Raw genomic sequence first — 21,743 nt, forward strand, 5'->3', positions numbered from 1 at the left:
TGACTAACTGCCTTGATCCAAATAAAATTCAGACTTTCGTTTGGAGCCATCCATATGAGCCTGAGTATGTTCAGAGATTTAGGGACAGAGAAACAGACTCTTATAATCCCCCTGAAACATCATTAGATCGTTTTATTGATACAATATTGAGCTGGAGCATAGCCGAAGGAAGTGGTGTAAAAAGCAAAGCCCTGCATGTACCCAGGGGGATACAGTATGAACCATTGTGGGGGACATTAGAAACCTTAACCAACATGGTGATTTACAATTCACTGACTAATCTAAAAGTGTAATGCTTTACTGGTAAGTCTGTGTCACTTTGTAGAATTACTGCTTACCGTGTTTGTTCATTTGGCAACCAGTTGGTAGAGTGTTAACTTATGTTTTTACTTTAAATCCTTGTAGCAAAAGTGACTGGTTACAGGTTTTTTTATTTTCTCACCTCAGTCAAGCCAGGGTTATTACTGTTAACTAAAACAAAAACAGATGAATTAATCAGTTTTGTTTTTGAATTTTATTTCAGCTTAGTGCCAAAGAAACATTTGCCATTTTCATTTAGTTTTAGTATTAAAATAACAGAAACTAAACAAAGTAAAACATACGTATAAATATATATAACAGCTTAAAACAGAAACAGAAAATATAAAAGTGAAATCTAATTCAAAAATCAAAAACTACATACATCTGTGATACTAAAATTACACTGGGCCAGGCAAAGAAACACTCTTAATAATAAGCATATTGTTATTTATTCATTATCAATTTTCAATATAATTATTTTGTTTATTATTTATAATTAATAATTAATTCTAAATTCTAAATATAAAAAAAATAAAAATAATGATATTATATGTAATTTATTGTGAATTATAATTTATATTAAATATATAAAATGTACCTTATTTAAAGCTGTAATGGTTGCTATATTTTAATAGCGTCTGTGGTGTATTAAAACAGGTATGGTATATTATTTCACTAATTGGTAGCTGAATGTTACAAATTAGTCTACATTTTTTATTACATGCGAGACGTAAGGGGTTTGGGATGTGTTAAACTGTGAATGACTGCTGTGTGAATTCTGTGAAGTTTCTACATGAGTATGTTCTGTGTGGGACTGACTGTCACTGTGAATTTCTACTATATATGTGAGTAGGAACTTTGTGTAATGTCCTCTTTAAATTTAGTTTACCACGGTCAAAACGCATCATCTATGCAGCTTATTCAGTGTAGTGACTCACTTACAGATCAGCGTAAAGTATTTGCCATACTCCTTGATCTTACTTACTGTAGCTTGAGAAAGGAAGTATCATTTGACAAACAAGTATTTTTTGGATAGACAGTCATTTAAATTGAAGATTGGGTAACACTTTAGAATACTGTTTCTTACTTACTACATAACTAATTAGGAATTATTGAAGAAATAACAAGTGATTATTCATTAACACTTAACTCACTACTGTTAACTACTAAGAAAGATGTGTTAATTAATCAGTATGTAATATAATTTTATGATAGTGTTAAGTAACAGTTTGCTAATAACTAATATATTCTGTGATACCTCCTGAATAACTACTATTAATTATCTACTAGTTAAGGTTAAATTATTAATTACTAATCGGTTCCCTGTGTTTTCACTTTAGAATACTGTTTCAGATTCTAATTAATTCTTCAGGAATTATTTGATAATTCTTTATTAATTACTAATCGGTTCCCTATGTTTTCACTTTAGAATACTGTTTCAGATTCGAAGTAATTCTTGAGGAATTATCTAATAATTCAGCCTGATCTCACAATCAAAATGTACATATTTAAACGTTTCATTCATATTTGTAAATTAAAACTGTCCAATACGTATGTACCTTTACGTATTTACAGTGTTTTTTACGTATTATCTGTACGTAATTACAGGTTCGATACGTAACTAAATTTAAATAAAAACAACCTAAAATACGTACAGATAGAACATGTTCTCTGACCAGTCAGTTATCCATAGAAAAATGCGTAACCCCACCCGAACCTAAACCTACCCAATTTATACAGATTGTTAAAAGAATAAAACATAATAAAACACAATTTTAGTAAAAATATAACATTAAAACGTTATTTTGAGCCACTAACGTTAATTCTACACCTACTCCTAAACCTACCAATAACCATTTCTTAAAACTACATAACGTTACTGTTATAAATAAACAAATAACAGACAAACAAACGTAACATTAATCATTTATTTTTTGCGAAAAGATCAAAAGTGGTACCAAAAGCAGTTCAAATGATAATGAGTTCCAGTCGCAGTCCTCTCTGGAGGTAATAGTTTTTATAAGGTACAGATGAGATTTAAATTTATGAATCCGTGAAATTATGAATCTGTCTTCTCTCCGTGAAGGCGCATTGGCGCGGGACTGATTTCAAATGTCTATCAACTGAAACACGGCATGTCACAATCTGTGACGAATTAGGTGAGAACCAATGAGAGTTCGTTATCAGTGCCGTAAACCGTGTCGTAACGTTTCTCGAGGGTGGCGCACTGGCGCTATTTTCACATTCAAATCATATCATAATGAGCGCGGGCTTTGACTGTGTGACGGTCGCTGTTGCTGAGAATGAAGATGAAGATCGATTGATAAAGGGCTGAATTTGGATATGTTCCTTGCAAACATCTGGATTCTAAAGATATGGAGTACAGCAAACAAATAAAATGGATGTGATTTGTAATTTTATGCTGTGCTTTTGTGTATCTGTGGTTGTAATGCCACTCATTGGATAGGAGAAAATCGCACAGCAAAATATTGCAAAATGTTTCAGGTTCAAAATAAGTCATTCAGAATTATTTGATCATTAATTATTAATTACTAATGGGTCCCCTATGTTTTCACTTTAGAATACTGTTTCAGATTCTAAGTAATTCTTCAGGAATTATCTGATAATTCTTTATTAATTACTAATGGGTTCCCAATATTTTCACTTTAGAATAGGCCTAATGTTTCAGGTTCAAAATAAGTCCTGCATAATTATTTTATAATTCTTTATTAATTACAAATTGGGTACCTGTATTTTCACTTTTCCTGGTGTGTGTGTGTATATATATATATATATATATATATATATATATATATATATATATATATATATATATATATATATATATATATATATATATATATATATAATGTGGTATATGCTGAGGAGGCACACATACAGTACTGTATATAAAATATAAAAACTAAGGTAAGTTATCACAAGGCACTGGAGTGGGGATCCTACTGGAAGGTGATTTCTTACAAAACACACTCACAAAACAATTTACTACATAGGCAAAACCTCTATAAAATGTATTGCATTTATTAATATTGCATTTTCATACTACTACTATTATTGCTAATATCATTTATATGAAAGGGTCACAATTCAATGTAATTGTGTAAAACTGTTCATTAGTAGTTACTTCATAGTTATTTTTCTTGAACCCTAACTAGTAGATCATTAATAGTAGCTCTTCAGGAGGTATGACAGAATACATTAGTTATTGATTAGCTAACTGTTACTTAACATAATCATAGAATTATATTACATACCGATTAATTAACACATCTTTCTTAGTAGTTAACAGTAGTGAGTTAAGTGTTAATGAATAATCACCTGTTAGTTCTTCAATAATTCCTTATAAGTTATGTAGTAAGTAAGAAACAGTATTCTAAAGTGTTACCGAAGATTGAAGATGTCAAATCTTTGACTATTGCATTACATTTTGCTATTTTGAATGACATGTGCATAATATTTTAAGATGATTACACATCAAATTGCACTTCAGCTACCTGTCTTTGGAATGCAAAACCTCCTCTCCATAAACTGCTGATTGTTGTTGCGGTTTCGGACTGGAAGTCGTTTTGTGTGGTTAATATGCCATGTACAAATTGGTCTCCCTCTCTAATCAATTGGACAGAAATGTGCCACCCAGAAACCAGCACAGTTTAAGAAACCTTTAAGTTGCTGAATTTAAATCACATTCAGTTTCTCCCTCATGAGCTCGAACAAAGCAACCTTAAACATAACATGAATTGTGATTTAAATCCCATATGCATTTTATATTATTTCAGATGGATTTTCTATAGACTTCTGATGCCAAACCGTTGGACATTGCAGTACATTAAAATAGCCATTCATCATTCTATATTCTTTGCATTTTGCATTTCTGTAAATAATGTGAAATATAGCTCTCTTGATGTTTTGAGCAATGCGTGTTTGCAGCTATGTCGGGCAGTATTACTCATTCTTGAGGCATCATGGGAGATGTGCACCACCCTCACCTCTAGTGTCTCTCTTAGTTGTGGTTCTGCGGATGTCTTTGATTCACAATAACAAACCCTTTGAATCTGAAGAATCAGTTTGTCATGTTAATTCCTGTGGTGTGCTTTTTCGTTTTAGTTCAGAGCTTATTTTTCAGACAGAGTTTGATAACATGTTTGTCTTTTTCTCTCATTTCTCATTTAGACCATAATTGTCCTTCTGAAGCAGTGACTGGGATATAGAGATTTTGAAAATGTGTTGGGTTTGAGTATAGCCATATGACTTCTTATTCCTTCTGGCTCTGATTTAGATGAGTCACATTATGAGGAATCACATTTTTCCTCATCTTTTGAGATAAAGAGTTCATTGTACTGTGAAAGCATACTGTAACTCTGAGAACTCAAAACGTTCTTCCTAGTACAAAAAGAGCATTTATTGAAGAAAAATGTGCAACATTTTTTTCTGAACTTCTACGACATTGACGTCAAAACGATTATCACATTAGCATAGAACTGCCCACATTTACACATCAACAATGCTTTAGTATATTTATTATGTAAATGTAAATACACACACACATACAGTATATATTTTGAAAATATTTCCGTGTATATATTTAAATATTTAAAAATGTTATGGTTATACATTTAACATGTGTATAATATCAATTATATGAATATAAATATATGGAAATATTTTCTAAATATATACTGTATGTGTATTTAAATATACACAATACATATACACAGTATACACACATGTAAAAAACAAAAACTTTTATTTTGGATGTGATTGCGATTAATCGTTTGACAGCACTATATATACATATATATGTGTGTGTGTGGGTGTGCATTTTGTCAACTCTGAAGCGTGCACTAGCATGTAAGTGACTTTGAAGCTAATTGAAATGGGATTTAACAGTGTGCACAGCACATTTCAGAGCAGATGTGTTTTGTGAATTTGTCACAATATGATGCAGGCTTTTGGAAAGACTGTTGTTGAAGGACAAGGCAGTTAAATCTGTGTTAGACACGACAGAAAATGTGCAACCAATGTGTGTGTGTGCAGAAAATCGTTGAATGTCATTTTCACATTCCTGGGGTTCTTATAAATGGAAGTCATCATAGTTGGGTAAACTTCTATAGTGTTAAATGTAAACTAGAACAAGTATACAATCTGTTCCCATATGCTTCAAACAGCATTTCTATAACTTTACAAAAGTGGACAAAACTATCAAGAGATTGATTATAGCGGTCAGATAAAACAAAGCTGTGCTGTCCCTTTTTCAGCTGTTGCGTTAGTATCATAAAATAGTTTAATATCAAGGTAATGTGACACAGTTTAATATTATAAATGTACATCACATTTTTATGAAAATGTTAAATATTACAAGAAAATACTATTTCAGACAAAATTTTATGGTACTTGTCATTGTCAAACTTGTCATTTCTATGTAATTATTTTTTTTATGGTTTTTTTTTTCAATGTAAGGAAATATTATCTTTATAGCATTCAAAGACTAATTAAACTTTAAACCAGCAGACTGTAAAAATCCATTATGTAGTTATTTAAAATAATAATAATACTTTGTTAGATTTGCAGTTGTTAATAGCTGTGGAAACAGCATCACATTCTGTAAAAGGGGTTCATTTCACACACAAAGTGAAGGTTTGCATAGAAATCTCTTTTAGACATGGCAGCAAAAGTACATAGCTTGCTTCAAGGTCAGTGAGAGGATGGAAAACACTCATGAAAATCTAAATCACAGCTATTTTTAGCATCCTAAGTGGACCTTAGGGATAAAAACTATGCATAACTTGATTTGACCACTTTAAATGAAAAAGTGAACCATACGTTTGTATTCTAGTGTAAAAGGAGGTGATAGGCCGTGTTTTACTGGAGGGGACACAACTGTGAATAGCTGAAGCCGTGAGGTCGGGATGATCATTTCCTCCAGTCAGCTGCTAAGTGTATGACCCAAGAGGGAGCAAAGGCTAGACCGAAGATCCAAACAAACGCGGGTGGCAGCAGCACACACACACATGTACAGCATGGGAAAGAGGGAAGGGAGAGGTGCCGAGGAAAAGGGAGGGGCAGGAGAAGGAGGCGGGAGGGAACAAAACAAGGGAAAGAGTTACTCTGCGAGTGGGAGAAGGAAGAAAGCTGCGGTCCGCTTGAGTTTGAAGCCAGGCATGCGGCATCTTCGGCACAGCACACAACCAAAATAGAGCCAGGAACGTGGGGCGCGTTTCAGGAAAAGGGGACTGCAAGGAAAAGGGAAGCATTAATTCCCAGCCATGAATCCCAGCGGCTCTCTACGGAGGCGTTTGTCCTCCATTCGCAATGCTTGGAGGTGGAGTACGGGTTACCTGTTCAAGGTAGGCCTTCGGGTTTCTTCCCAACTTTCGCTCCTTTCCAGATTGGAGCTCTTGTAGGCAACGTTTTCCCTTAAAGCTTTCCTTCGCTTTAGTTCCTGCACTCTCTGATTGTTCATTTGTCGGGCCTGCTCGAAAGCAGCGTTTCCAGCTGGTTTTGATCAAGCCCGGCAGAGACCCCTTCCAACCCCCCACCCACCCTTTCTTGGCTGTCCTTCTGGGGGTCGCAATTATCGGCTGATTAAGGGAATGTTTTTGGAGCCGGGCACCGTGTGGCGAGAGATGGAAGGTGGACCCTGCGGATGGATAGAGAGGGTTTGCAATGCCAGGGTGTTTTACTCAAGTGCATCGCAATGGCTTTTTATCGTGCTATAAGTGAGCAACTTTGGCAGTCTCTCTTAGTATGGCTTATTTGTATTTCCTTGTGTTTTATGATCGTTCATAATGGCCTGGCCCAGTAATCTATACACACAAAAGTGTGCTAGCCTACAAAATGTGTTAATGGTCTTTTACAGTCTGTTCATTGAAAGCTCGATTAGGCTCTAAATACGATACGTGCAAACAATATTGTAATAGATTTCACTGGATTCTTGGAAAGGAGAATTATTTAGGAAATGAACGCTGTGGGAACATTTTACATTAATGAATGCTGTTTAAAGGGACAGCTCACCCAACAGTTAAAATTCTGAAACTCAACCTCGTGTTGTTTCAAACCTTTATGACTGACTTAACAATATATTTTAGATTTGTTTTTCTGTGCGTACATTGTGACTCAGTGTTGTTTTGGACCCCATTGACTTTCATCGTGTGGAAAAAAACACTGACACGTTCTTATAAATAAAAAAATGACAATGAGTAAATGATGACAGAATTTCATTTTTAGGTGGACTGTTTCTTTAAGTGCATAGAGAATTCATTAAATAAAATATTGAGGGTACCCACAGTTAGTGTTGTAATTTCCAGACCTGGAAAAGTCCTGGCAATTAGGTGATGTGTGTAACTGTTTGTTAACAGTTTTTTTTTTTTTTTGTTTACAGCATTGACCAATTGCAAGAGTTTGGGTTGGGACTATCTATTTGCTAACTGATGGCAAATTGGTTTGGGAAAACTGTTTAAAAACAGTAATTTTGCCTATGCCCTCTATGCCTTTGCTATTTCCTAAATGAAATTCCAAATGTGTTTTGTTTAAGACAGTATATTCTTGGTAATTTCCTTAGTTGATTCATGTTTATGTACTGCTTTTAGACAATACTCATCAAGCAATTTCTCAGTTCCCAAGAAATTCCCAGGATCCCAACCTCACTGTGTTGTTTTCTTATTGGAGACCGTTGAACTTGAAAATTTCCCATCATTTCGTTTTCTTTAAGTTGTTCTATACTATTCTAAGACTGCTACATATGGGAAACCACATGCAAAGTCCATACAGTTTCTAGAAAAGGCCCAAACACTGTATTTAATTATATGTTGGATTCTGGGTTTTCTTAGTAAGCGTTGTTCCTTTTTAGTCATGTCAGTCATGCACTAGTATGTTATTTAGATGGTGAGCGTAAACCACGCATCTTTCAAGGCTTATCCTTCTTTTGCGAGACCATTAACACTTTGACTTTACTTGGCCTCTAAATATAATTTTACAGGTGAAAAGTGTATTTTTATTCCACTACCCACACCAAACCAAGTATAGTGAATAGAGGACACATCTTTCATTTTATTTCATCCCTCACTTCACAAGGTGTCATTGCATTTACAGTATATACAGCTAAGAGAACATGCTTAGTGTTAGATACAGACCTTACATGCTTACATCAGCTCTCTTCAGACTATATCAACACAGTTTTACATACAGATGAATACAAAATAAAAGTACAGTAACTGTCCAAACAAATGGCCTTTTCATTGGTGTAATCAGCAGGACAGCCAAGGCTCTGGAGATGAACAGTAAACCTCCCCTGAGGATAACTGGGTTACGGTCATTTTTAAACAGGAAATGGGCTAAAAACATCTGGAAACTGTCGTATTCGTGAGATCATTATATTAGTGATAGACTACTTTATCAGCCAGGCTAATTGGACATGATTTGGTCATTTTGAGATTATCTGCATAGGCTAAACAGAGAGTTTGCTGTATGTTGTGTCAGTTCCAAACTATATTTTTATATATTTTATATATTATCTTCCATTGCTAGAATGTTCTGAGTTTAGAACTGCATGCATACATATATAGACATTTACTGTGCATAGACGTTGTGTCTGTTGCACTGTATTGATTTTCCTACAGATGTGGCCATTAAGAATTGACATCTTTTCACGCGGCAGCATTCGTTACAAATGATCATGGAGCTCCCTGTAGGCACTTTTTCAGATTATTTTTTTAAATGTTGTGCTTAACCAACAGAAAACAATTGGAAATCGCCTCTGATGGCCTAAAACTTTACCTCTGCTTTGTCTGACTGTTTCCTTCAGGAAGCATAAATCTAGTTCCTCCACCGGCTTTACTCAGCTACATTTTCGTGATCCTAACTAGAATTTTCTTTTCTTTTAGGGCTCAACCAAATCCTCCAAGAGCGTGGAGTCTCGACGCAGACCATCTAGGTAAGAGACGTCTTTGTCTTCATCAGAAATCAGTTCAGTCAGTATCTCATGTGTTGCTGTATACTGCTTTAGTGAAAATCTCAAGGGATCTTCATAGCATTCCTAAATCCAGTGCTGGTTGACATTTGACTCTGCTCAGATCAGTCTCACATTCTTTATTGCAGTTTATAAGTACGGTGAATAAACACTCTTTAAAGCATCTACACAATCTCCAGAGATAACTTACAATGTCCTAATAGGGCTTGTCTCTCACATACAGTAAAGTAGATAAATAACGGCATGTTTATCTTGAGTGATCATTTGCTATAGATACAAGCAGTAAAGGAGGCACGAAAACAAATCCTTGTTACCATATTAACACATTTATTTTTAACATACATATACTTTCTTTTGAAAGTGCAACAAATTTTTAATAACATTTTTAGGATTGTTTATCTTTCTAAAAATAGTTTATATCAGTGTTTATGGAAGGTAAACTAAAACAAAGTTTATACAGTATTTTAGATAAAAATGTGGTAATGGCTATATTTGGATTCTTTTACACAAGTCAAATGTTCTTCATCTCACTTGATTATTCTATTATTCTTTTTATTTGGAACTCGATGGATGCAAACCAAAAGATAAGAATAATCAAAACAAATGAAAGATTAATCTTGCGTTATGTAACACTGGAGTTGATCTCTGATCCATTCCGATGGTCTCATGTCTCTCAGCTGTTGGGTGTGTTCATGCCAGGCTGTGAGAAGACGCTTTGTGAAATTCACCACTACAAATAGCTCCCATTTCAGCTACCATGGGGAATTTTTGCATTTTGTTTACATGGGCTGCTATTTCATTTGTCTCTTGTTTTGGGAATCACCCTTGGGACCCTTTGTTTTTCTGCCAAAAAGCACATTCCTGTTTTCATTGGTAGATGGTGTTCGTGCAGTAGATACTGCACTGTGGTTCAGTTCTGGAGAATGAAAACTGCACCTGCTGATAGCGCTGTTTTATTTGCATTCTTTATATTATGCAAATCAGGTAAAAGTGCAAACATGCCCACATAATCTATGAAAAGCATTTGAGATCCACAGACCTGAAATCATCCACTCCTCTGCCATAATTTGAAACAAACTACTTCCGATTTTAGTTTACAAGCAACAGACAAATAGACTAAGAACCTGGTAAAGATGGATTATTTGTGCTTAATGAATAAGGTTAGTGAATATGTTTGCTTAAAAGTGAGTGAATGCGCCAAATGTTCCTCATCATTAAAGGACTGTTTAGGGGTTGTTACGCCTTGTATTTTCCACACACTCAGCCAGAATCTCATGAAAGTTTTGCAGTGCTGAGCATGTTTTCCCAGACCGTGGTGCAAGAACAATGTTTGTATGGCATATACTGTACCACTCACATTCATATAAAAATAAACTTTTGTTGTAGGTGCACTTGCGCATTGTTTTTCAGGGAGCTTTGCAGATAGGTTTCTTGAAGCGTTTTAGAGACATTGTCACATTTCTTCTGGATTGAGTCTGTCTCAGTTTGTTCTGTTTCTTCATGTTATTCCAGACAGACTGATGATGATGAGCACGGGGGAGCACGGGGTGCTGTCAGGCTCCTTGTGCAAACAAAAATCTCACCGGATTATTACATCCTGGCAAAAATAATGTTTAGAAATGTAAACTGATATTTACTACTGACAAACTACAGCAAAAGATATAAATAACAGACTTAAAACCTTTTTTGTGTGAGTTTTTTTTTTTGTTGTTGAGTAAAATACTAGTGGCCTAAAACTTTTGCACAGTACTGTTCGTATATATATATATATATATATATATATATATATATATATATATATATATATATATATATATATATATATATATATACACACACACTGTATACACACTCACCGGCCACTTTATTAGGTACTCCTGTTCAATTGCTTGGTAGCACAAATTGCTAATCAGCCAATCACATGGCAGCAGCTCAATGCATTGAGGCATCTAGATGTGGTGGAGGAGTTCAAATTGAGCATCAGAATGGGGAAGAAAGGGGATTTAAGTGTCTTTTGAATGTGGAATGATTGTTGGTGCCAGACGGGCTGGTCTGAATATTTCAAAAACTTCTGTTCTACTGAGATTTCCACACACAACAATCTCTAGGGTTTACAGAGAATTCCTCTAGCGGCCGCATCACTCTCGTTGGCCGCGGCGCTGGTAGGCGATGGACGGCCCGGCATCCTGGCCCGTCGGCCGTGTAAATGGGTGCGGTTCTCCTCCGGATCGCGGGTCCGGCAGCTCACGTCTCTTGTGGCGCGGGAGTCCCTCAACGCACCCTTCCTGGACCCACGAGGACACCAGTGTGTTATGGGGGAAGAGACCGGTCTCCCGAGGAAAGGCGTGGGCCTTTAAACAGCGGCTGTGATGAGGCTCTATTTCCTTCAGGTGTGCCCCATCACATGCCGCCAGCCCTGACTCGTCCAGCGCCCCTCCTCTCACACACCCACTCCAGTCGGGAGCCTGGTGAAGGGCGGCGATTTAGGACGGGCTGCCGGTGACAATCAGGGAGGAGGCAGCTGACTCGTCACATTCCCCCTCCCAAGCGACATCCCCGCCCACACGGGGATTCCTCTCCGGGCAGTTATCCCTCTCGCAATGCACCGGAACAGGCGTCAGGCCTCGGAGAGGCTTTTATTAACAGAAAATAAAATAAAACCGGGAATAAGAGTGGCCAAAGGGGGAGAGTGTCCAAAACAACAGGGAATCTGGTGTCCTCGTCGTGCTGGAGGGTTCGTGTGGGTCGGGCAGTGTTCATGGAGGAAGAGTCCAGGTAAGGGGCGGAGTCCGGTGGCCGCACAATGACCGCACGGTGGCCGGTGGGTGACAATCAGGGAGGAGGCAGCTGACTCGTCACAGTATATATATATATATATATACTTTTATTTTATTTTAAGATATTGTTTGCAGTAGAGCTTGTCATCATGCATTCTACCCTTTTGAACTTTTTTTTTTTGGGAGCACACTGAAATGATGCCGCCTTAAGAATCTCACTAGGTTTTGTAACCAAGCCCTATAGATTAAAATATGGCTCTATTACTCCCTGATTGCCTTGAAATCCAGTCCTGAGGAGAGAGTGAAGTCACAGATGGGGGTCCTGATTGTGGTTACATCCTTGGCAGGCTTATGCCTCAACAGTGACCAAATAGATTTCTTTGCATACAGGGAATGCAGGATATGTTCATATCTCCTTTGTTTATCTCCGCAATCAATCTTTCCCCAATGTATTTTATTCAAGCCAAACTGAAGATCAGATATGCTTTAATAAACTCTCCAGCGCTGACATGTTTGAGGTGAGGTGTTCTTTGGGAAAAATGTGATGATTTTGTGATGTCATGTGCTGAGACACAAGCCTTGCTTGAGCGAATGTTGGGAGGTTGTAGACATGAACTGTAAATGCTGAAGTTCTCTATCCATTCTCTGATCCTCTGGTTCTTGAAGGAGCTTGAGTTTGATCCAGGCCATGGAGGAAAACTATGAGTTGGACCTGGTCTACATCACAGAGCGCATCATTTCTGTCAGCTTCCCCAGTAATGTAGAAGAGCCGAGCTACAGCGCTAACATAAAGGAGGTCGCCACCATGCTACGCTCCAAACATGGTGACAACTACTTGGTAAGAACTACAAGCTCAATAACTTTGAGTACAAAAATGTGTGAATTAGTAGTTTGGGGAAAAAAAGTACAATTAATTCAAACCTTTATATTCATAGAATTTATTTAAAACTTTTTCATTTTCATTATTCTATTTATTAAATATATATATATATATATATATATATATATATATATATATATATATATATTTTTTTTTTTTTTTTTATTATTGTTATTATATTAAGATATATATTTATATTTATTTATGGTTGTATTATTTGTATTAACTTATATATAAATATTTTTTTTAGCTCTTTAACCTCAGTGAAAAGCGCTATGATATCTCCAAGCTGAATCCCAAAGTAAGTAATATTTACTTTCTCTTTTTAATGTTATTTAATGTGGAAATGTTTGTTCCTTTGTTCTTACTCTCAACTCGGTGTGTTTGTTTGCATAAGGTGCTGGATTTTGGCTGGCCGGACCATCATGCTCCAGCCCTGGACAAGATCTGCAGCATCTGCAAAGCCATGGACACTTGGATGAGCGCTGACAGTCACAATGTGGTTGTCTTACACAATAAGGTACTGTCTCATTTGTGCTTTTTCTGTTTTGGGAATGGGATACATCTTTTTTTGGGTAACACTAGCAACAAACAACACAATGTCATGCAGTCAGATGGGATTTACAGATTGTGTAAGTGCACTACTGATATGAGGGATGCTCCAAAAATCATAAAATAATTATATTATATTATATTATATTATATTATATTATATTATATTATATTATACATTTGATATTTTTTTGAATATTTACATTTACAGACAATAATCTATGTAAATATATATTTTACATAAAAAATGGTATTTATAGTAAGCATATTTAATTTAATACAAAAAAAGATCAGTAAAGATAAGTAAATTAGAGTTCTAATAAGATTTTTTTTTTTAATGTTTAATAAAATATTGTGGTGTTTGTTTAGCAGCATGCTAACTCTATTGAAATCCATTGTGATCTGAATCTCATGAGGCTTTATGAGAGGTATGATGTTCCCTAGGAAGTAGCCAGCAGGGCAGCTCACTAGGTTTTGAAACAGAGCCACAGTCTTATGTTTGCTTAATCATTTTTCCATCTGCACATTGTAGTTACTGTAAATAGCAGCCATATTGGTCAGTAGATGGCGTTCTCAGGCAGCTCTTAATAACCTGGGCCAGTGTGGGGTCATTAAAGGTCATGTTGATCTGGACAGTGTGATTTATGATGCAATGTCTTTATATAAGAAAACATGCCTGATTTTACTTGTAAAGTTAATACTTGGCCGTTGTTTTGAAAGCCTTTGCCTGACCCTGTCTTGAGGTTCAAGCAAATCTGTTTTCTTAAATAATTCATTTGAATGTGTCCTTCTGATCTGGTTAAGTCGCATAGCTGGTTACCACTTACAAACATTAGAATGATGTCAAGGCGTTTTGAAGTTAGATTGTAAAATGTTTCTTGTTGTTGTTGAGGATAGCGGTATCATTAAGTGCCTAATGAAAGGGATTCTGTCTGTGAGTATAAACGTCAGAAAAACAGCCTCTTGTGGAGTTTGTGGGTTTCCTTTTCAATGGCTTTCAGGTCAGTCCTGATATGGGTCTAGTGATTTTGGAGATCCTTTTCACTGTTTTCCCACCTGATTTCAAACAGACCCGACTCTTTCCACACCCTCAAGACACATCTTACCCATTACTAGTGCTATGTGAGAGCTTTAAGAAGTGCAGTGCTGCCTAGAGAGGTAGTAATCTGGATTTATAAAGGGCCAGAAATGTTATGGCAACTTGTGTTGTCCTTTGCAACAGGGGAAACATGTTTTTGATCATCATGTCTTGATGGTGGAGATGTTCACTCATTCAGAAAGAACACAAATGTGTGTTTAAAATGGCTCAAAGTTAAGTCAAGTCAAGCTTTATTGTCAACTCTTCCACATGTACAGCACATACATCCATAGAATTGAAATTGTGTTACTCTCAGACCCCTGGTGCATACAGATAACACTAACAGTAGAGCATAAAAATACAGATAGATACAGATTAAATAAAATACAACTATAAAAATAAGGGTGTATCAAAAATGTAAAAAAAAAAAAAAAAAGGCAGATAAAATGATTGCACTACAATTAAACATACATTTTTTTTTTTACATTTTTGATATGCCCTTATTTGTATAGTTGTAAGAGCTTATTTAGACTGATGTAAAGTGAAAAAAGGCTCAGAGAGCAGTTCTTTATTTAAACTGACTGAAGAGGTAGTTGAATGTCCTGGAGGGAGGGCAGAGAGACACCAGTGATCTTCTCAGCTGCTCTCACTAATTGTTGAAGTGACTTGTGGCAGGACGCATTGCAGGCGGCACACCACACAGTGATGCAGCTCGTCAGGATGCTCTCGATGGTGTCTCTGTAGAAGGTGCACATGATGGGGTGCGGGGCTCTGGCTCTTTTCAGTTTGTGGAGGAATAGAGACGCTGCTGGGCTTTCTTGGCCAGTGCTGCAGTGTTGTTGGTCCAGGAGAGGTCCTCTGTGATGTGCACACCCATGAACTCAGTGCTGCTCACTCTCTCGTCGCACCATAGCACAATAAATTGCATGCATGAAATAGTTTGTTTTAATTTCTTTGCTGACCAGATGTATCATGATGTTTTGGTAATTTGTGCTCTGAAGTGTCCTCAACATAATGTTCCTGTAGCTCAAGTGGTAGAGCATTGCGTTAGCAAGCAAGTAAGCGCAAGGTTGGTGGTTCGATTCACCGGGAACAGATGATGGGTAAAAATTGATAGCCTGAATGCACTGTAAGTCGCTTTGGATAAAAGCGTCTGCTAAATGCATACATTTACACTTAAATTTACATTTGAAGTACCTTTTGAAATCTGGAAAAGTGTTACATTAGTATTAGAACATAATGTACTGTAGCATTATACTATTTATTCATTATTTTTAAATATTCCATTTACATTTTCAAATTTAGTTTCGAAATTTTCTTTTGTGTTTTTGTTGGTTTTATTAGACATTTAATTTTGTTTTTATTATTATTTTTTAAATTACCGTTTTAGTTTTGTTCTTTGCCGTTTTTGTTTAAGTAATTTTAGTGCTTCAGTGTAAACTAATTGAAATATAGAAATACTGCCGTGGAAACTAACTGAAAAATGTTCATATTTTATTTTAATTAACAGTTTTTTTTATATATAATTTTAACGATAATTAATTTATGGTGTCATTCCTATGATATAAATAATAGATACTATTTTTGATATTCTTATGATATAATTATACTTACTAATTTAGTTTAGAATTAGCACACCAAACAATTTAATGTTTTGAGTTGTAATACTAATTAGTCACACAAAACATCTCATAATTTATCACTTGCTAATATTTGTGCTACTGTTTTCCCAACAAAAGATGATGCAACTTCCTTTAAAAAGGTTTTACAAATAACTAACGGAAAAAAAAAAAATCTTTAGGGCAGAAAAAAAATAAAAATAATAATCTATAAATTTATTATTTTGAAATGTAAACTAATTAAATCTTTATCATTGAAGTGTGCTTTTGTTCGCATCCTTTTGATTATAAAAAGGAAAAAGTAATACATAAAAAAACTGTAAATTGTTCATGTTTTCATTTTTCATTAAACATATATGATATAAAAGTAATATGATAATAAAGTAATAATAAAATCAAACTGATATGATTTCCATTTAAAAAGTTGAGTTAATAATAATGGAGGAATGAAATAATGTATTGCATTGATTGATAATCCCATCTTCCTCTCATCCTGCAGGGAAACCGAGGTCGAACAGGAGTAGTTGTGGCTGCGTACATGCATTACAGCAACATATCAGCGAGGTAAGACATGTAGACAGAGTACTGTCTGTGTTTATTGAATTAAAGATGCTTCTCTGAGAAAAAAATGAAGACCTTAATCCCACATCACAAGACCGGCCATGTGTTGGGCATTTTTTACATAGGCAGATTTGTCTCAAGACTCAAATTAAGTGCTGATCAAATTCATCCCTGATGCAAAAAGTCTATTCATGTCTATTCATTCTATTTTTTTATCGATAAAAAAATAATATGTGTCCAGTAGACATATCACCCTGTAGCCGTGTGGGTCCGAGCGCCCCAGTGTAGTGATGGAGACACTATACAGTAAAAAATCACCGTCCTTTGGATTAGACATTAAACCGAGGTCCTGACTCTCTGTGGTCATTAAAAAGAGTAGGGGTATAACCCTGGCATCCTGGCCAAATTTGCCCATTGGCTTCTGACCATCATGGCCGCCTAATCAACCCCATATCTTCTGGCACAGTATTGATGCTGCACACTGGTGGTGGTTGAGGATACCCCCCCCCCCCCATGTAAAGCGCTATACAAATTAGTTAACTAATTAATAAAAAGCTTCCAGTAAATTCAAGAAGCACATATAAGTATGTTTCCTGGAAAACAAGGCAAAGATGCTTAATATGAATATGTTTTTTTTTTTTTTTTTTTTGCATTGGACAAAATGACCAAAGTGTTTACAATAATGTGTGTGTTTCCTTTGCCTCTGCAGTGCAGACCAGGCTCTGGACAGGTTCGCCATGAAGCGCTTTTATGAAGATAAAGTGCTTCCTGTGGGTCAACCCTCCCAGAGAAGGTCAGTGCTGCTTTGATTTGCCCATCTGACCTCTTATCTTTGTGCTTTATGAGTTTGACCCTCATTGTGAGCATTCAGCTACAGCCATTGTTCAGATTTATGAGCTTCACCCTCCTGATAACACTTCTCCAAACATGAAAACAATGCTTGTGTAGTTTTGATAGGACAAGTTAGGTTATATGTTGTTTAACTAACTGTACCCTGTGGCAGTGTGTATGTCATTAAATGTAAAACTTCTTAATGTTGCGTAATCTCTCCAAGGTTTTCTAAGCACCTCATGTCAGATCTCGCCTCGGGACTGCCACTATTGTACAAGCAAATTGCAGCTCAACACAATTTCACTGTAACATTTTTTGTACCGTACTACTAACAAGAATACTAAGGTGTACATTAATACAGGCATTTAGTATTCAAAATACTAGGGTAAAGTGAAGAATGTATTGACATTTAATTGATCAATCATGATAACAAAGACATTTATTACGGTATAATTTCTGTTTTAAAATAAATGTTGTTCTTTTAAACTTATTATTCATCAAAGAATCATTAAGAATGTTTAATTTTTTTCCACAAAACAAAAAAAATAAAAATGTAGAAATGTTTGTTAAGTAGCTATTAGATTGATTTCTGAAGGATCATGTGACACTAAAGATTGGAGTAATGATGCTGAAAATTCAGCTTTGCATTACTGGTATATATTACATTTTAACACAACAAATATTTTACATTGTAATAATACTTCTGATCAAATAAATGCAGCACTGGTGAGCATAAGAGACTTCTTTTAAAAACATTTTTAAAAAAATCTAACTGACCCCATACTTTGCATGGTAGTATATGTATATGTCTGTATAAATATATGTATTTTGTGTGTATTTCCTTTAGTATGTAATTAATAATTTATACTAGAATGTTTTTACCTTGCCAGATCCATCCTCATTTCTCAAACGCTCAAATCTGCACATACTAGTTGTGGAAGATATGAGCGTCAGAATTCCTAAAGAATGAAAATTTCACAAATATGTGCTGGAGAGAAACTGGAAGGCCATGTTCGTGTTGCTAGTGTTTATAGTGAGTTATAATTGGACATAATTGGTCGCCAGTGACATCTATCCTGCTGTTTAGCTTTACATACACGGTGGAGTCAAAATCAAGACTAAACTTGGTAGTTGAAACATTTCTATACAATAATTGTGAATTATGTGCAAAAAGGAATATTTTATCCTCTGCACTATTATTAGGTCACTAATCAAATAAGCGAAATAAGTGGCAATGATCACATGACTCTTTGCTTAGACAGTCAGATGGTCTTGCTTCCACTGATGCAAGATTGCAATGCTGATTGTGAATGAAAAATAATATATTAAAGGAAAGTATGTACAATAGAAACGTTTTCACTAGTAGTTTCACAGATTCCAATTGTACAACTCCATTGTACAGTTTAAAACCCAGAGGCGCTGATGTAAGTGTTTATACGCTTTGTGCTTCAGTATACAACCCTACACACCCATTTATGTCTCATAAGGGAACACTTGGCCACGGATGTGCTGCTTTTACAGAATCAGGCATTCCATCTGTGTAGGGAAGGACTGGCACTTCAGGCTTCATTAAAACTAGATTTCATTGGGGCACATACTTGCGCTCCCTTCATGGAAAATGGAAAGGCAAAGTCATGTTAAGAGCTTTGCTCCAGTCGGAAAGAAGCAGCGTATGATTAGTGCCGTTCTGCTCTTCTGGAATAGAGGGGCCCAGGAACAACTGAATGTTCATGGGAAAGCAGCCCTCAGGCATTCAGCCAGGATGATACAGAAATGCTGGTCACTGTCCTTCTCCTGGGACACGGCCTCAACCTTCAAGAAAAACTATGCCTTTTCCTGTTTATAAAATCTAATATCTGTGCTGAGGGATTGGAAACAACTGCAGATCAAAACGGCTCATGACCCTAAATGGTCTTCACCACAGTTTAGGTAGCATGTTATGTTTAAAATGACTTTCATGAATTTGACTTTTGCTTGAAACCTTAGACCTCTCACACACTCATACTGTGCAACAGGTGCATCTGTGTCTTTTAAACTGATTTCTCTCAAATCAATCTCAAGATTTTATGGAGGTTTTATGAAGCTAAACTAATACGCTGTTGAAAATGGTTGCTTATATAAAAACAGTAAAAATACCGTAAATATTATTTATAATTTTTCTAGATACATCTATTTTTGAAAGCATATACTGTTCATGGTAATGTATTACAATATGGTTCAAATTGTTAACATTAGCTTATGTTAATTTATGCAACGTTAAATTTAAAAAAGTGTATCAGTATATGCAGAAATCAACATTAACCTATAATAATAAATACTGTAAAATTATGCATTAATGCCTTAATACTGTAAATGCTGGCAAATTAAGACTTTATCGTGAAGTTTATTATGTATTATTATTATGTTATTACTTATTGTACATTTTTATGAAATATATTTAGAAATTAACATCAACCCAGATTCAAAAGTTCTTTAAACATATATTTTTTTATTTATTAATTAATGCTAATGGCATTATGAACTACTGCCAACAAACTAATCTATAATATAACTACTTATTATAGTTATATTATATGTTATATACTGTAAGTTTTTAGATATGCATATTTAATATATTAAAATGTGTGTTTTTTTTCCCATAGTTTTGTATTTTATTTAAAGAAGAGACAGCAAAAGATGATCTCAAAGCCTAGGACATGAAAACATGCACCTTTGGGAATGCCATCATTCATTTATCTTTGTGATCACTTGAATTATTGTTATTTTGTGATCACCTTTTGTTTCTCTGCAGGTATGTACAGTATTTCAGTGGTCTGCTCTCCGGCCGCATCAAGATCAACAACAAGCCCCTGTTTCTGCACCACGTTATCATGCACGGGATCCCAAACTTTGAGTCCAAAGGAGGTGAGCTGACATGCTCTGACTGTTGGCTGTTTGTCAGCGACTGCCGGAGGTGTTGAAGGCAGGTTTCAAGGGTTCGTCTCGACTCCCGCTGCTTTTGACGCCTCCCTGTCAGACTGACAACATGCTGCTCTATTACACACGTCTCGGGTGATCCCATCACAAGAGGTCAAGGCTAAATGCAGGTGTAGATGCGGTCCAGAATGTTCTGTGATCTGATCATTGAAACCAGAATCAGAGGTAGTCAGAAACACATGTGACCGCATCGCATTTGTAGTGTAAATGAATCCATCCCCCCTAGAAAGAGCAACAACATTGGATCGATTCGACTGATTCATGAAATCATAACGATAAATAATCTTATTATTTTAAAGGCATAGTTCACCCAAAAATAATTACAATATTTTCTTTTTTCCTGCAAATCAGCAAGATATTTATAAGAAAGTTTTTATTTTATTTTTTATAAATTTTTTATTGTCACTACAATATAATTCAGTAGGGTCTAAAACAACACCGTAATATCAATTATTTAACAATATACTCACCTTTAAAAGTTACATTATCCTTGATTCTTGATTCTGATTGGTTGAGCCTCGTTCGAAGCTGTTGTAAATTACTCTACAAACATAAAACTTTGTTTACTTCTGAGTGTTGCTTGGCAACCACTTTTTTGTAACCACAACCGTTTCTGAGGAACAACATTGATTGGTAGAGAAATAGACCACCGCTACTTTGGCGTCATCGAAGGTTAACGCCCCTTTTTGGGGGAAAACAAACGGATTCCTGATACAGAACTCGCTCCAGGGACCTTTTGTTTTTCATTGTTTCTGATGTGTACAGGCCTGTCAGACACAATTACAAACAGATATTGTATAATAGTTATATTGTTTAGTCCTAGCCTGCGAATATTTGAAACTTAAAATCAGTTAACAGCCGAGGTAGCGTGCCTAATGAAAGCTAACGTTAATCATGTAGCTACTAGCAGCTTCATATTTCTAACTACAACAAAACTTAGAATCAAGTGAAATATGATCCAAGTAAACCACCGACTCCTCTTGACATGGCCTCATCGTCTAGTTTATCATACTGTGAGTATGTTAATGACAAAAGTAGGCTACTTGGTGATTCCATGAGATAATGGTAACGTTAGATGTCCATATGTGGCCACTGCGTGGGGTTATTAATCCAGTTTTCGACCATTTCAAAGGGAAACATCTGTGAACACCGTATCCAGTAGCTTCTTTAAATACCTCTCACG

General features: G+C 35.7%; 1 protein-coding gene across 11 annotated transcripts in view; it reads left to right on the forward strand.

Moving 5' to 3' along the window:
• LOC113108284 (tensin-1-like) overlaps nucleotides 1-21,743 on the forward strand; it is a 242,767-nt gene that overhangs the window by 160,385 nt on the left and 60,639 nt on the right. For 10 of the 11 annotated variants that reach the window (XM_026271224.1, XM_026271220.1, XM_026271223.1 and 7 more), the window contains 7 exons: nucleotides 9,201-9,250; nucleotides 12,730-12,901; nucleotides 13,194-13,244; nucleotides 13,341-13,463; nucleotides 16,692-16,756; nucleotides 17,463-17,546; nucleotides 20,376-20,488. In XM_026271224.1, the coding sequence (XP_026127009.1) occupies nucleotides 9,201-9,250; nucleotides 12,730-12,901; nucleotides 13,194-13,244; nucleotides 13,341-13,463; nucleotides 16,692-16,756; nucleotides 17,463-17,546; nucleotides 20,376-20,488 (658 nt within the window). Of the gene's footprint in view, nucleotides 1-6,423; nucleotides 6,666-9,200; nucleotides 9,251-12,729; nucleotides 12,902-13,193; nucleotides 13,245-13,340; nucleotides 13,464-16,691; nucleotides 16,757-17,462; nucleotides 17,547-20,375; nucleotides 20,489-21,743 lie in introns of those variants that run through there. The other variant, XM_026271229.1, reaches the window with a different exon arrangement.

Source organism: Carassius auratus, chromosome 9, assembly GCF_003368295.1.
Source record: "Carassius auratus strain Wakin chromosome 9, ASM336829v1, whole genome shotgun sequence".
Lineage (NCBI taxonomy): Eukaryota > Metazoa > Chordata > Actinopteri > Cypriniformes > Cyprinidae > Carassius > Carassius auratus.